The sequence below is a fragment of the Chaetodon trifascialis genome, chromosome 16 (assembly GCF_039877785.1).
Source record: "Chaetodon trifascialis isolate fChaTrf1 chromosome 16, fChaTrf1.hap1, whole genome shotgun sequence".
In the NCBI taxonomy this organism is placed as follows: domain Eukaryota; kingdom Metazoa; phylum Chordata; class Actinopteri; order Chaetodontiformes; family Chaetodontidae; genus Chaetodon; species Chaetodon trifascialis.
Window position 1 is genome coordinate 17,840,402 of NC_092071.1, and position 13,023 is coordinate 17,853,424.

Sequence of the window (13,023 nt, forward strand, 5' to 3'; positions counted from 1 at the left end):
ATATACATAAATTGTTTAATTATACCTCAGGGTTCAAGGTTATCGGAAATTTAACAATCTTAAGTGATTCAGAGAGAGAGAAAGAGAGCGAGAAAGCAAACCACTGAATCTAAACGGTGCGCTGTGTACACGTTGCGGTCCACTGGGTGGCGCTGTGTCCTCTCGACGGGCCTCGTTGGCTTTCTGTTCAGCATGAAGCAGAGAAGAAAACAGGAGGCGGGCTCCACGTTTGTTAGCAGTCACTCGTAGGAGTTGGTTGTTGCTCCACTGCAGAAAAGCAGCAGGTCGTCAGCGGTTTAATCTCCAGAATGAACGGTTTAGACGAGGAGCCAATGGCGCCACAGACCTTTCTTTACGGTGAGATAACTTCTGCATGTCGTACGTGACTTCACGATGTCTAATCTTACGTGTCCTGACTTGACTTCTGATATCAGGACAAGAAACCGATTCATTTTAGCTGTCTGGCGGTTTTGGTCATGTCTAATGGAGGGTAATGCTCCTGTTGCTATATTCAGAAAGTTAAAGTGTGATATCTCGTCTTATAGTGAATACTAAAGAGTGGCAGGAGGTTGAATCAGCGGCTTCAGACCAGACCGCCACACACGTGTTTGACATTCAACATGGCGGCGCCCATGACTGGTGAACAGTGTTGATATTTAAGCATTTTCTTCACACTACATCTCAGAATTGTTTCATAGTGTTGTTTACGTGCTCTGTCGTTTACCTGCAAACTTTAAGCTAATGTTCGGCCTGATAGGTGTTAGCTTGCGGGCTCAAAGCCGGCTCAACGTGGGTTCAAACGCATGCGGACCCTGCTGACGTCCTCTGGGTTGATAACGTGGAGCCCGGCACCTCGTTTGACTCTGTCCCGGGGACACTTCTTCATGGGTTTAGATAATATTGTGACCATCAAGTCCCACTGCATCAATATGAATTTATCAAGTTTCCTTGCATTACCTGCAGCTCTGTCGCTTCACCCAGGCTGAACTTTCCTTCCTCGTGAGATGGAAATTATATTTTTAGACAAGAGACACAGACAGGATGATTCTCTCTTATGCTGCTGAGCTTGACTGAGATATATGAGCCACAAGAAAGCCATGCTGTCCTTCATCACTGGGTCTCATGTATCAATGTTCAGTGCAAATGGTATTAGGAAATATGAGCCACAAGTTCTGATTTGATTCAGACATCAGGGTATTGAGTAAAAGTATTTTTCACACGTGACACACAATGAAATGTGATCTTTAATTGTTCTAACAATTAGGAAGAACCACAGACCCCAACAGCTGTGTCATCACATGATTTTCAGTAAAATCATCGGATAGTTTCGGATCTCTTGTAACTGAGGGGGACTTCAGACCATGTGGGATTATTCTTATCAGCAGTCTGCATGGCGCCCCCTTGTGTGCATTTGAATTTTAGCACCTTACACCCGAATTACTTCGTGTCAATCACAGATTAAACGTGTGGGTATGCTTCAGGCCCTCAGCTGCTTGGGTCACTTGCAGAAATTGTTGTCTTACTATTTGAAATCATTTCATCAGGCTGCGTGCTGGAGGCCGGTAAGGAGGTGTTGTTCAATCCTGAAGATGATGACTTTGAGCATCAGCTGGATCTAAGGATGGTAAGTACTCTCAGGTATTCAGAGGGGACCTATAACGCACACCATCTCATCATTTATTAAAACCTGCCAGATGTTCTGTATTCCTCCACTGAGTTTCAAAATATATGCTACCATGGTTACAGATAAATGCACTCACAGCGCTTACACAGAAGGCTTTCTCGACAGCTGACGATCAGCGGGTGGATTTATTTGTGAATTCCTGCTAAACTCACACATGAACTATCACAGAATCGAGCAGTTGCTTTGCTTTCACATTATAAACATACTGAACCAAACGGGGAGACGCACCAGAGTTCACTTGAAAGGAACCAAAAGGAGTCGGATGTGAAAGCACCCTGAAGCTTAACGTAGAATGACGGTCAAATCGCCCTGTAGGCCTGTGTGGACCCCAGCACCAAAGACGAACTTCACATGGTGGAGGTGGAAGGACAAGACATCGAGGGTCAGAAAATCAAGGCAGCGCTGGTCTCACTGAAGCCTTCCAATCTGCCAAGTGTGAGTAAACTACTTCCTGTCTATACTTCTTATTATTATTTCTTTCATTCCTTTAATTACTGCTCTGTGTCACATGAATATTAATGACCATTATCATCTTAAGGTTATTGAACTTTAAACCTCAAGCACACCTGGTTAGTGTAGCTAATGTGAGTGTGTGTTGCAGGTGTGTCTCGGCGGTTTCACAATCACACCCCCAGCAGTCTTCCGTCTGAAGGCAGGTTCTGGTCCAATCCATATCAGTGGACAGCACCTCGTCAGTGAGTATTTAGTCAAGCAGTACAGAGAACAGTGTTCAGTGTTGTTTTTTCTAGGACAGCATATCCACTTGGTTTTGGTGGTGGTGTTCAAACCTAGTATAACATTTCTAAATCGTCCTCACAGTGATGGAGGCGGATCAGTCTTTCGATGAAGATGACGACGACGACGAGGAGGAAGAAGAGGAAGACGTGAGAACATCAAAGAAGAGACCTGCTTCCTCCCCCGCCGCCAAGTCTCAGGTTTGTTCGACGTCTTTTAATATTTCTACTTTCAGATCTGTCTGAATTCACGTGGCCATAACCCACTTGTTTAACCTCCTCACAGAAAAAAATGAAAATGGAGATAGAGGACGATGACGACGACGATGATGACGAAGATGATGACGACGATGATGATGAGTGAGTATCAAGTGACCTTGGATTGTGTGTGCGCTCCCTGTTCGCCTCTTCCAGGTGTGGCCTTGGATCAGTTGGGTTTTTGTTTTAATGGAGGTGATTTGGCTCGTGTGCAGCTTGGATTTGTACCGCTCCCCAAAAAACAGTTCAGCTGTGTTTTGGCACTGGCACTGGGACTGTGTCTCAGCACTCAGGACAACAGTTTGGATCTGAGCTGCTTGCAGTACAACGCGTTTGGCATCATTACAGGCAAAAGGGAATATTTCAGTTTCCAATGGAAGCCTTTTGTCACAGTTAAGGCACAGAGGACCAAGTCAGTGCTCAGGTTTTTGGTACAAGACCATGAAGTGTAAAGAGCGTTCTGGCACGATGAGAGTTAGTATATTATTGAACAACAGTGGGGCTTCCTGCAAACCTTCTCCAAGACCTAAAGATGATTGGCATCGGTTCTAAATAACTTCTAAATGTTTCAATTTGGATGTAGGTTGTTTACTATCTGAGCCTTTGCTTACATTTTTAACCATGATTGTTTTAGGGATGACGATGAGGATGATGACGAGGAGAGCGAGGAAGAAGAGTCACCTGTTAAGGCAAGCGCACATTCCACACAGTTTTGCCAAGTCCAGCTGGATGAACGTGTTTGCAGTCGTTTCTCGCTAACAGCTGCTGATTTGTTACAGGCCAAGGCAGCACCACCCAAACAACAAACCCCCGCCCAGAATGGCAAGAGCTCTAAAGCCAACACTCCGGCCAAAAAGCAGGTAACAGTTTTCATTGTTATCTCTCTATTGAACCATTGGATATTATGTCTGTATATTATTTTCAGATTAGAAGTGCCTGCAGTTTTCCTAAGCTCTCAACTTGATGTGCTTTATAGGAGAAGACCCCTAAAGGTAAGGGGGAGAAGTCACCCAAAACCCCACCAACTCCCAAAGCAAATCTAACGCTTCCTGAGATTAAAGCCAAGATAATGGAGACAGTGAAGAAGGTCAGTAGTAAAAATCTTTGTTTCATTGCTCTCCTTCTCTTCCATTTGAAAGTGTAATGCATGCATTTGCTCATTCGCTGTGATTCTCTCCATTCTGCAGGGAAACACGTTACCTAAAGCCCAGCCCAAGTTTGAGAACTTTGTGAAGAATGGTTATAGAGTCTCAGATGCTAAGGTACAGTGCAAGTCCTGCCTCACCCATTGTCCTCAGTTATCTTTGGAAAAAGACTTAAACTATAGAAGCTCATGTTGAGTGTGTTGCCTATAAAAAGTTTAATACCTGTTGCAGGATGCTTGTCATTCCTGAATGTGACGTTTTCATAAAAACTCTGTTGCTGTCCACCGATGGGCCTTCTCATCCCGAGGACTTGAAGACAGATTTATGAAGCATGGAGCATGTTTTGTTTTAGCCTTTTGTGACATTACTGGCTCTGAAATGAGCATCTCTGTAATTAAATTCTGATTGTATATGTTTTATATGTAAAATGGGGAAAAAAAAAAACTGGCCCCAGGCTATGTGGTTTACCCATTTTTTGATCTTACCACTAGGGGGCTCCAAAGTGTTCAAATCTCACAGCAGAAGTAATGTTAAAGTAAACACACTGAAAAGACTGAACTGTACACAAGAAAGGATTTGGAAAGATGTTTTAAATGTGTCCCCGTTACATGTTTGGGCCACTGCTAATCTAAACTTTTGTTTCTTCTTCAGGTTATTGCAGAGTTGTGGAAGTGGAGACAGACGGTGAAGGATCCTAAATAACAGCCTCCATAGTTTTATTGTCTCTTTTTATGACTCGTTTGTACCCACAGCACCTCTCAAACCCTCTGAAGCCAAACTCTGTGCCTCATACTTCATGCATCTTTAATTCAAAGTCTAGTCCAGCTCCACCTGCCCTCCTGTGTGAAGAGAAAAGAACAGCAGTGACGAGGATGGTGACAGTGCACTGTGGTGTTTCACTGTCTTTCCTCCTTTGTCACCCTTTGTTAGGGTAGCGAAATGATTTGGTTTGTTGAATAAACCCAGGGAGAGGACATCTTCATGTTTTGTTTTGTTTTTTTATAGATATATATACAATACAGTTTAATTTGGCCTCAAGTGGGGACAATTAGAATGCATCAGATTAGCACACATGCTAGCAACAAAGCAGCTCAAGAAACTTTGAATTCAAACAACTAATTTAACATCGGCCATGGTCACATCAGAAGTAATGATCATTGATATGGTTTGAATAGTATTAATAGTATAGTACCCCCATGAACATAAAAAAACTTTGCACTTTTTGAAATGTTTTGAATGTTTATGCTGTTGTGAGATTCTCTGCTTCAGATCCCGTGACTATAAACTGTCCACTGTCCAACTGTTCTTGTTGGAATTTTTCCTGTATCTTACCGTCCGGAAATGATCAACCCTTTGGTATCGAGCAACAATGTGCGTTAACCACTGAGCGTCACGAATGAAGCAGCCTGCAGAGCGGAGACTTGTCTGTTTTACTTGTTCGCATTGCAATGGCGACTAATGGGAAGTAGACCCCAGGTTCAGAACTTACTCTGTGAGCGACTGAATGCATGAAGGAATTTGCAAATGAGTTTCTTGGAGGTTTTTATCCAGTTACGAGGAAACCAGGACTTGCAGACGTTCTAATAAATTCCCTCCTGTGCTGAAGTTTGATGGAGCCACAGACTCTGCGTTCGTCTGACCGGTTAATGTTCAGACTGTTGCATGAGGCCCGTTCTGGCAGCAGATCATTCCATGTTCTCAAGAAACAAATGTTTGTATGACTTTAACTTTGCTGTGGGTTTGGATGGCCTATCCAAAGATTCATTAAATAAAATAATAATTTGGAAGCGTTGCATCTGTTCTATTTCTCCGCTATTAACTGAATAACAAGTAATTTGACCCATTATATTCAAGATAAATGCTGTGAATCATTTCCCTTAATTTGATTTTTTTTAACTTACTATTAAAATGTCAAACACAGAAAAATGTTTCTTTCAATGTCCAATGTAGAATCAAGTGTATCATTTGTGTCTTGCATTTTACAGTTTTCTAGTATAATTATGCAACAATGAGCCCAAATTCCCCCTTTTCTTTATACTATATATATTTTTCTACATGCCACTTTTCTGCTCGTGTTGCGCCTGATTGTGCTCTTTCCTTCACTGATCAGCTGGTGACACATTGTCTAACAGGATGTTTAAGTGAGGAAAGTAGAGGAGAAAAAAGTTATTTAGCTTCCAAATCTCTGCATTACCACAATCCACCTATGTGTGATCTCTTATTTGGTGTTTCTGAATATAACACAATGTTGAGTCTGATAATGTTCTGCTTCTGTAACAAACAGCTGCTGTACGTAGTAGACCGACAGTCACATGAGGCAAACTGGCCAGCAGAGAGCGGAGGCTGGGCTGTTTGCCTTTTGTGACCCTTGATCAAGTGACTTTTTAATAGGCGTGCAGTCAGAATCATCCTGTGCTGTGTTTGAGTTGGAAGAAGTACATTGGCCATGTTTGCAAGCAGTCGAAGCAGCAAACTTCAGACAAATGTTTCATGCACATCATCCGGCTTAAATCTTACGACTCCAGTTATTCAGGAAATTGTGTTTGTGTGTGCATGTTTGTTTATGTGACGGCAGTTTGAGTAGTGGACATGGTAATAAGGCCACTTCAAGACCTTCCTTCTCATTTTTACCCTCAATGGTCCAATAAAAGATCGCTTAGAATCATGCATCATTTACTGTCAGGATGATAAAACGGTGATGGACAGACAATTCATCATCATTCAGTGATTCAGTGGCACAGAAATGTATGATGTGATGTCCTGGATTTACTGTGATGAATAGCCCAGCCTTGATTGGATGATTCGATTAGAGGAGCCAACAAGTGTATGTGGTCAGAATCTATGCAGGGAGGGTGGACAAATGTTTGCAAGGCAAGCCTGAGAGGGAGTGTCTCACATGAGCCACTCTGAATGCTGAATACTCTGACACACACCCTGAAAATGACAAATTACAGTCATCAGCAAACATTCTTTTGATGAATACATCAACAAAGTGTACATGTACAGCCAGGTATTACCAGGGTTAACATTTTTCTCAAAACACAGCAGTGTTGGTAGAAAACCTGATCGTAATAGAAGAAAAGAGCTGTCTGGTTTGGCTGCATTGTGTGAGTTTATAGGACAGAAGCAGACTTGGGTCAGACGGTTTGGCCACTTAGGAGTGAAATCATTATCATTATTACTTTCCAGGTCTGACCTGAGGGGAGGAAAGAATAATGATTGGAGAGCAGCAGGTGAAATGAGAGCAGAGGAAAAGGAGAACTGGAGCAAGACACTGCTGGGTTTGATGAATCACAAGAATCAGAACTTGAAGGCTGATAATGACAAAGTGAGCGGGGATGAGACACACTGTAGAAAGACAAGAGAAATGAGGTGGATGTGCTCTGTGCTGTGGAGAAATGTTGCCTCAGAGCTTTTCCCACGATGTGTAACAGCTCAGAATGGATTGACAGACTCTGCCGTATGCTGGAATACACAATAATACTTTTACTGATACTTTAAAATGCACTGTTTATAACGTACAAGACATTCAACCATCCATACAGGACGTACAGCAGCTACCTGACTAAAGCAGTTACCCATATACACCACAAGGTGGCAATAAAACCAAAGCAACTCTCATTTTGTTAGCCATTATGATGCTGCGTGCCCATCAACACACAGGAAGATGGCTTCCAGCCAAAGTAAAGCGTGGCCCTGATGAGTTCAGATTCCTGCCTCAGTAGGAAAATCATCTGCAGGCTGAGTCTGTCATGTTCCCTCACTGACATTTCACAGCACCATGTGCTCAGGCCAGCTGTGTTTCGCAGGACTGATCTCACATGTACTTCATTATTGTACTATTGTGTGTATACTGATGCAGTCTCAATGTTTAACATTATATTATTCATATAGTTCATTTTCCTCCTCTTTCAGATGTTATATAGTCTTTTTACAGTTTAAATTCTCAGGTATTTTTTAATTCATTTTGTAAAGCAAACATTTTCTTTTACATGAGGTCACAGTTATTTTGCATAAAGGCATTTCCACAAGCCAGACACTGTACATTTTCCACTTTTATTTTATGTACAACATAAAAATCACAATTTAAAACATTTTAAAAAACTGAAAATGTGATGAGTGCAGCAACAACCAATGAGAATAAAAAAAAAACAGGAGCAATAAGCCAGGCCCATTCACACAAAGGGTAGTCACAGAATTAAGCCACATACATATCTTACAACATCTGCTGCTGTGTGTACGTCAGCAAGAACATTGGCGAGTTAAAGGAATCAGTTTACGGTCATTCATATAGTTACAATTTCACTCTGGCACTTTAAACAAATGGTCGACAATGATGTCACATTCATATAAATAAGGCATACATACATGGAAATAACAGCAGATTGCTTCTCAGGTGCCAGATGTTTAACCTATATGGATGCAGCCTGCACTGTAACAAATGGTGTCAGATTTGTCCACTCCAATGTCTGATTTCTAGTCAGTGCATTCAAAGTTTACCCAAACACACTGTACGCTCCAGCATGCAGCACGTGAAAAATATCCTCTACATACCCAGTTGTATAATATCATGGGTGCTTCACCTTATTTTTAACTTAGTGCTTTACAGATGTCAATGAAGTGGATGGTATACTTCACCGTATACAAATCACTAAGCACTGTCTGTAGTTCCAAACAGGGCACGGCCAATGAGCTCTTTAAAAAGTAAACGGCCATGATTTAAAACTTTAATGCATTTGTTAAAATAATTTTATATTAATATCACAGGGTGGCCTTGAAGAAACTAAAATAAAAACAACAACAGGTACTCCTGGGATACATCTTTTCAACCGCTCAATCTCTGAGTTGGACTATATGTCAAAGTGTTCCTTTAGCGTCTAACACTGTCTTCTGCTGTTCAGACGTACTCCTTGCTGCTGGGGGGTCTGGAGATGGGATACTTCGGTGTGGGTTTCCCTCTTGGGCAGGATGCTGCCAGCATGGCACCTCCAACTACAGTCAGGAATGCTCCGGCCCAAGCGATGAAGATGGCAGAACCAAACTCAAACCTTCAGAGAGACGAGGTACAGGAAGTCGAAAGGGTTAACAGATGCCGGCAGAGCCCCAGAGAACATAAAAACAAATGTGCACAATGCATTCATCGGCGCGAGAAGAGTGGTTGGACACATGCAAATGTCTGGATACAGAAGGGGAGGAGGACGAGCTTAAAGCCATAAATAAACTAGCACATCCAATATGTGGAGATATTGAATTATGTACTTGTTGGGTGGCAACTGTTCTGGTTAAAAATACAAATTTTAGTCAAGTCAGTCAAATTTCCATCTTAGATTCTCATGTACTTACTTGGTATTGACGGGAGTGAAAGGGTTGTAGAAGGCTTGGATTATGTCGTGAGCGTACCAAGAGCAGGCAACGATGGCACACAAAGCTGTGGGAAAGCAGAGAAGATCATCACTCCAACTGCTCACAGACCAGGGAGAAGAAATACACCAAACAAACCAGTGTTCAAAGGCCTCTTACCTCCAGTCAGGATGATGAAGCCTCCAGCCATGGCAATGCGGGTCTTGCGTACTTTGTCATCTCCTCCACAGTTGGTGCACTTCATCCCCATGCAGGCTACACCCAGGCCGCACAACGTCACGATAATGCTGACGATCATGAGAGCACGGGTTGCCTGGAGGGCAGCTGAAATAAGGACAGGACAGGGTTAATCCAGCAATTATTGTGACACTAACTGTAAAGATTCTGAACAGTTGGACTCTGTACATAGAGTCAAGGGAGTGGCAAATCTTGACAGGCTTTATTGGATTGAAACAAAAACCAAACCTTTATTGGCATTTGAGATGAATTTCTACAGCAATTTGTGGTGATTAACATTTCCATTACAAGCCACAACTCATCTTTGGCTTTTATGTGTTCAGGAGTGACCGTTTAAAGTGGAGTAAACAAGCACTGTTCATGTCCAACAGAGTGGCTTCTGTCTCCTGTGTCTCACTGCCGCTCCCTATAACAACGCACCACAGAAACTGGCTCTAACCGGAAGCCTGAAGGAACTCAAGGGGGGGTGGGGGAGTGGATGTGTGGGTTTGTACGCATGCAAGTCAGAAACAGGTCTGACCAGGTTTCAGGTTTCATTACGGAGGAAGACACTCCCAGCTTCAGGTGCTCACAGCCTGCTTTTCAGCAGGTGGACATTTCATAGCTTCACTCTCGGCAAAAAGACCCAGGCCCTGTTTAGAATTCCAATGTGGCTTCGACTGAAGAGTCACAATCTAGAAAGACTTTTCCCACTTTTGGTATCAACCGTTCCTAAACTGCAGGTGTGTGTTAGTGGATTCTGAGCAGGTATGTCTCAGTAATGAGACAGTATTTGTGCACTTGCTCAATATCTAACCGCAGCTGTAAGCACACAATGTTTATCAAAGCTGGTTTGTGTTCATGTTTGAGGAGGCGATAAGGCACACTGTGCTGCAGATATTCTATCAAATGTTTTCATAAGTCAATTAAAAAAATTAATCAAAAATTGAAGAAAAAAAGGAACATAAGCTTTTTGCAGGAAAGAGCCCGTTTCTGAACTTTTAACCCAGAAATCAGGAAGTAACTTAGAGCTGCAGGTGAGCCAAGACAAACACACAGGGAGGGACCTGTGTATAATACATTTCGCTTTGACTTTCTGGCAGTTTATGCCTGAAGGCAGCGCGATCAATCAGTTCATTTTAAAACACGCACAATGAAGAAGCCAACTGTCACGCCACTATTGACCCATTTAGCCACTGCTGTAAGATAACAGATAAGAGTCATAAAGCCAAATACGGGACACGGCCTTGTGATTTAACCTGGAGAAGGAAATGAGACAATTGTTCTGACTTCTTCAGTTGTTTTTTTCTGCTCCCAGCCCACATGATCACCAATGAATAACCAATTCATTGCATCACATTTCCCTGAACCAGATGCCGCCACATACCACAGCCTGGAAGCGGGACTGAGTCACGCTGAAACATTTTGGAAAAAATGAAACTAGAAGTGTTGCATTTAATATAATTTTTCCATTCTACATGACAGAGGCAGCAGTTACAGTAAGGGCCTGAAACATAAAACGGTTCTCTGTTCATTTGATGCCCTACAGGCCAAAGACAAAGCCACTGTTTGTGGCGCTGGTATTCAAACCTGTTGACTAAACAGTGCCTCATACAGGTGTTATTTAACCTGTAACTACCTATACTGTGTAATACAAGCCCTACACTTTGGAGGAGGGGTAGCCTTACTGGACTACGGCTAATCATTGCACAAGTGTTACAGTGATGCGCCCATCCTCCTCTCAAAAGACTTGATAGGGGTCAAACCATTTTTAGCATCAGAATATTTGACCTATATAACAATGATAGGTAACGCCACATCAGATCTGGCTACTGTGAAGTCTTTCTTTTTGGTTTTAAAGGACTGATCTTTGGCACTGAGCTCTCCGGCGGCTCTGCTGCACAGTGCAGGTGAGGCCTCGGAGTGGTCTGGACTACATGAATGCCTTTTCTGAGTGGACAAAAGGAGAGTTAATAAGTGACAAAACCGGTCAGGCCGAGCCACAGGAATCTGGGAACAGTTGTAAAAGACAGCTCAGGAGTAACTGTTTAAAAAAAAAAAAAAAAAAAATGGCCGCAAGAAAAAAAAAAAAAAGAGTTACTTGCTTCTACAGTCCAACAGGTGTATGTCAGTTACACCACTCCCTGTTACAGGAACTATGGCTTTTTGTATGGTCAGTAAAATTAGTTAAATTAGTAAAATTAATTCTTTGAAACCAGTTTCATGATAAGCTTTGAGTGATAAAGTACACAGCAGGTCTTCATGTGTTCACACTTTATGAGGCCTGCAGCAAAAAAGTGAGACGCTCAAGACAGCATTTAAATGTTTCAAGCTCTGTCAAGTGAACAGGTTTCCCCATAATATGACTAAAACACATTGTTCCGCTGGAGAGGAACCGGGCCGCCTCACTTACCGTTGAGCTGCAGGATGGAGTCGTACACCTTGCACTGGATTTGTCCTGTGCTCTGAAACGCGCAGGACATCCACAGTCCCTCATACATGGCCACCGCTGTGATGATGTTGTCCCCGACATAAGCGGACATCTTCCACTGGGGCAGAATTGTGCCAATTATCAATCCAATGACGCCCAGAAGGGCCAGGGCGAATCCCAAAATCTGCAGACCCGAGTTGGCCATTTTCCACCTTCTTCTTCTTCGACGGCGAATCAACAAAGACGACGTCCACCTGCTGTAAAGGTACAAATCCCCGGACTCAGAAGTTTGCCTGACTTCTAATGAGCTCCTCTTTATTGTCTATCTGCGTAGTCTTTAGCTCTCTGAAGGTGAGTGCGCTTACAACGGTGATATCACACTTTCTTAAAGTCTCTGGAGTGATTCTTCACGCACCTGTTCCTCAGCCGCACCTGGAATGAGGAGGGAACAGCGGGAGCGCGCTTTTTAGACGGTTTCTGTTCCAGGTGGGCGGGGACGCGCACGTAGTTTCGACTCATCAGCCGTAGAGGCAAACACCTGAAGTATCATGATGTCAGTGTTTCCCGAAACAGTGCTGTGCCCTGTGCCCATAAATACATAGGTTGTATTGTTTTTAATACATATGAATGAATGAATGAATGAATGAATGAATGAATGAATGAATGAATGAATATTGTAAAAGTTTATGACAACCCAGTAACTATCTTTAAATGTCATTTTATTTCATCAAACCAAAATAAAAGGGGACACTTAAGAGCCAAAATTAGTCATAATGGTAAGCAGAAAAAATACAAAATATTTTTAAATGTAAATGATAATATTTACATTTATAATAATTATGAGGACACAATAGATATGGCTACAATATGTAACAACACTTTTTATTGTAGGCTAATGTATTAGATCAAAAGTAGAACTACAGCCTCCCCAAAGATGGAGAAGTTTAGTGCCCACACACTTCTGTGATATAGCTGTCTCTGAATTACATTACACGCAGTAAATAAACAAAGGCAAATACATAGCAACCTGTTGGCTTAACAGTATGAGTGCCAGAATGGGAAGATGAAGTTGTAAATGGAAGTTGAGGGGAAAATTAAGTTCTGTACAATTAACATAATTAACATCATTTTTTGCCAGGCAAAAATATGTTTAGACCATATATTATATGGTCTAAATGCCTTTTGTCAGGCATT

General features: G+C 42.3%; 2 protein-coding genes across 3 annotated transcripts; one reads left to right on the top strand and one right to left on the bottom strand.

Moving 5' to 3' along the window:
• The first annotated feature begins 225 nt into the window (after positions 1 to 225).
• npm1a (nucleophosmin 1a) lies at positions 226 to 5,608 on the top strand. 2 transcript variants are annotated; one of them, XM_070983788.1, is made up of 11 exons: positions 226 to 357; positions 1,545 to 1,624; positions 2,000 to 2,119; positions 2,286 to 2,379; positions 2,504 to 2,619; positions 2,705 to 2,778; positions 3,311 to 3,365; positions 3,456 to 3,536; positions 3,653 to 3,763; positions 3,864 to 3,938; positions 4,473 to 5,608. In XM_070983788.1, the coding sequence occupies exons 1-11, from the start codon at positions 309 to 311 to the stop codon at positions 4,521 to 4,523; spliced, it is 906 nt and encodes a 301-aa protein (XP_070839889.1). In that variant the 5' UTR covers positions 226 to 308; the 3' UTR covers positions 4,524 to 5,608. The 2 variants fall into 2 exon arrangements, with proteins under 2 accessions (XP_070839889.1, XP_070839888.1); XM_070983787.1 differs by having other exon boundaries at positions 233 to 357; positions 3,311 to 3,536.
• A 2,358-nt stretch (positions 5,609 to 7,966) lies between these two features.
• On the bottom strand, positions 7,967 to 12,249 carry LOC139344665 (claudin-7-A-like). Its single transcript, XM_070982992.1, has 4 exons — positions 11,812 to 12,249; positions 9,342 to 9,506; positions 9,165 to 9,249; positions 7,967 to 8,869 (listed from the first exon to the last, which is right to left on the bottom strand). The coding sequence occupies exons 1-4, from the start codon at positions 12,032 to 12,034 to the stop codon at positions 8,719 to 8,721; spliced, it is 624 nt and encodes a 207-aa protein (XP_070839093.1). The 5' UTR covers positions 12,035 to 12,249; the 3' UTR covers positions 7,967 to 8,718.
• Positions 12,250 to 13,023: the final 774 nt, after the last annotated feature.

Coding starts and splice junctions, on each gene's coding strand:
- npm1a (XM_070983787.1), top strand. CDS start 309: ATGAACGGTTTAGACGAGGAGCCAATGGCGCCACAGACCTTTCTTTAC. Junction 2,380..2,503: donor CAGTGGACAGCACCTCGTCA/GTGAGTATTTAG, acceptor TCGTCCTCACAG/TGATGGAGGCGGATCAGTCT. Junction 3,537..3,652: donor ACACTCCGGCCAAAAAGCAG/GTAACAGTTTTC, acceptor TGTGCTTTATAG/GAGAAGACCCCTAAAGGTAA.
- LOC139344665 (XM_070982992.1), bottom strand. CDS start 12,034: ATGGCCAACTCGGGTCTGCAGATTTTGGGATTCGCCCTGGCCCTTCTG. Junction 9,250..9,341: donor CTTCATCATCCTGACTGGAG/GTAAGAGGCCTT, acceptor GCTTTCCCACAG/CTTTGTGTGCCATCGTTGCC. Junction 8,870..9,164: donor TTCACTCCCGTCAATACCAA/GTAAGTACATGA, acceptor GTCTCTCTGAAG/GTTTGAGTTTGGTTCTGCCA.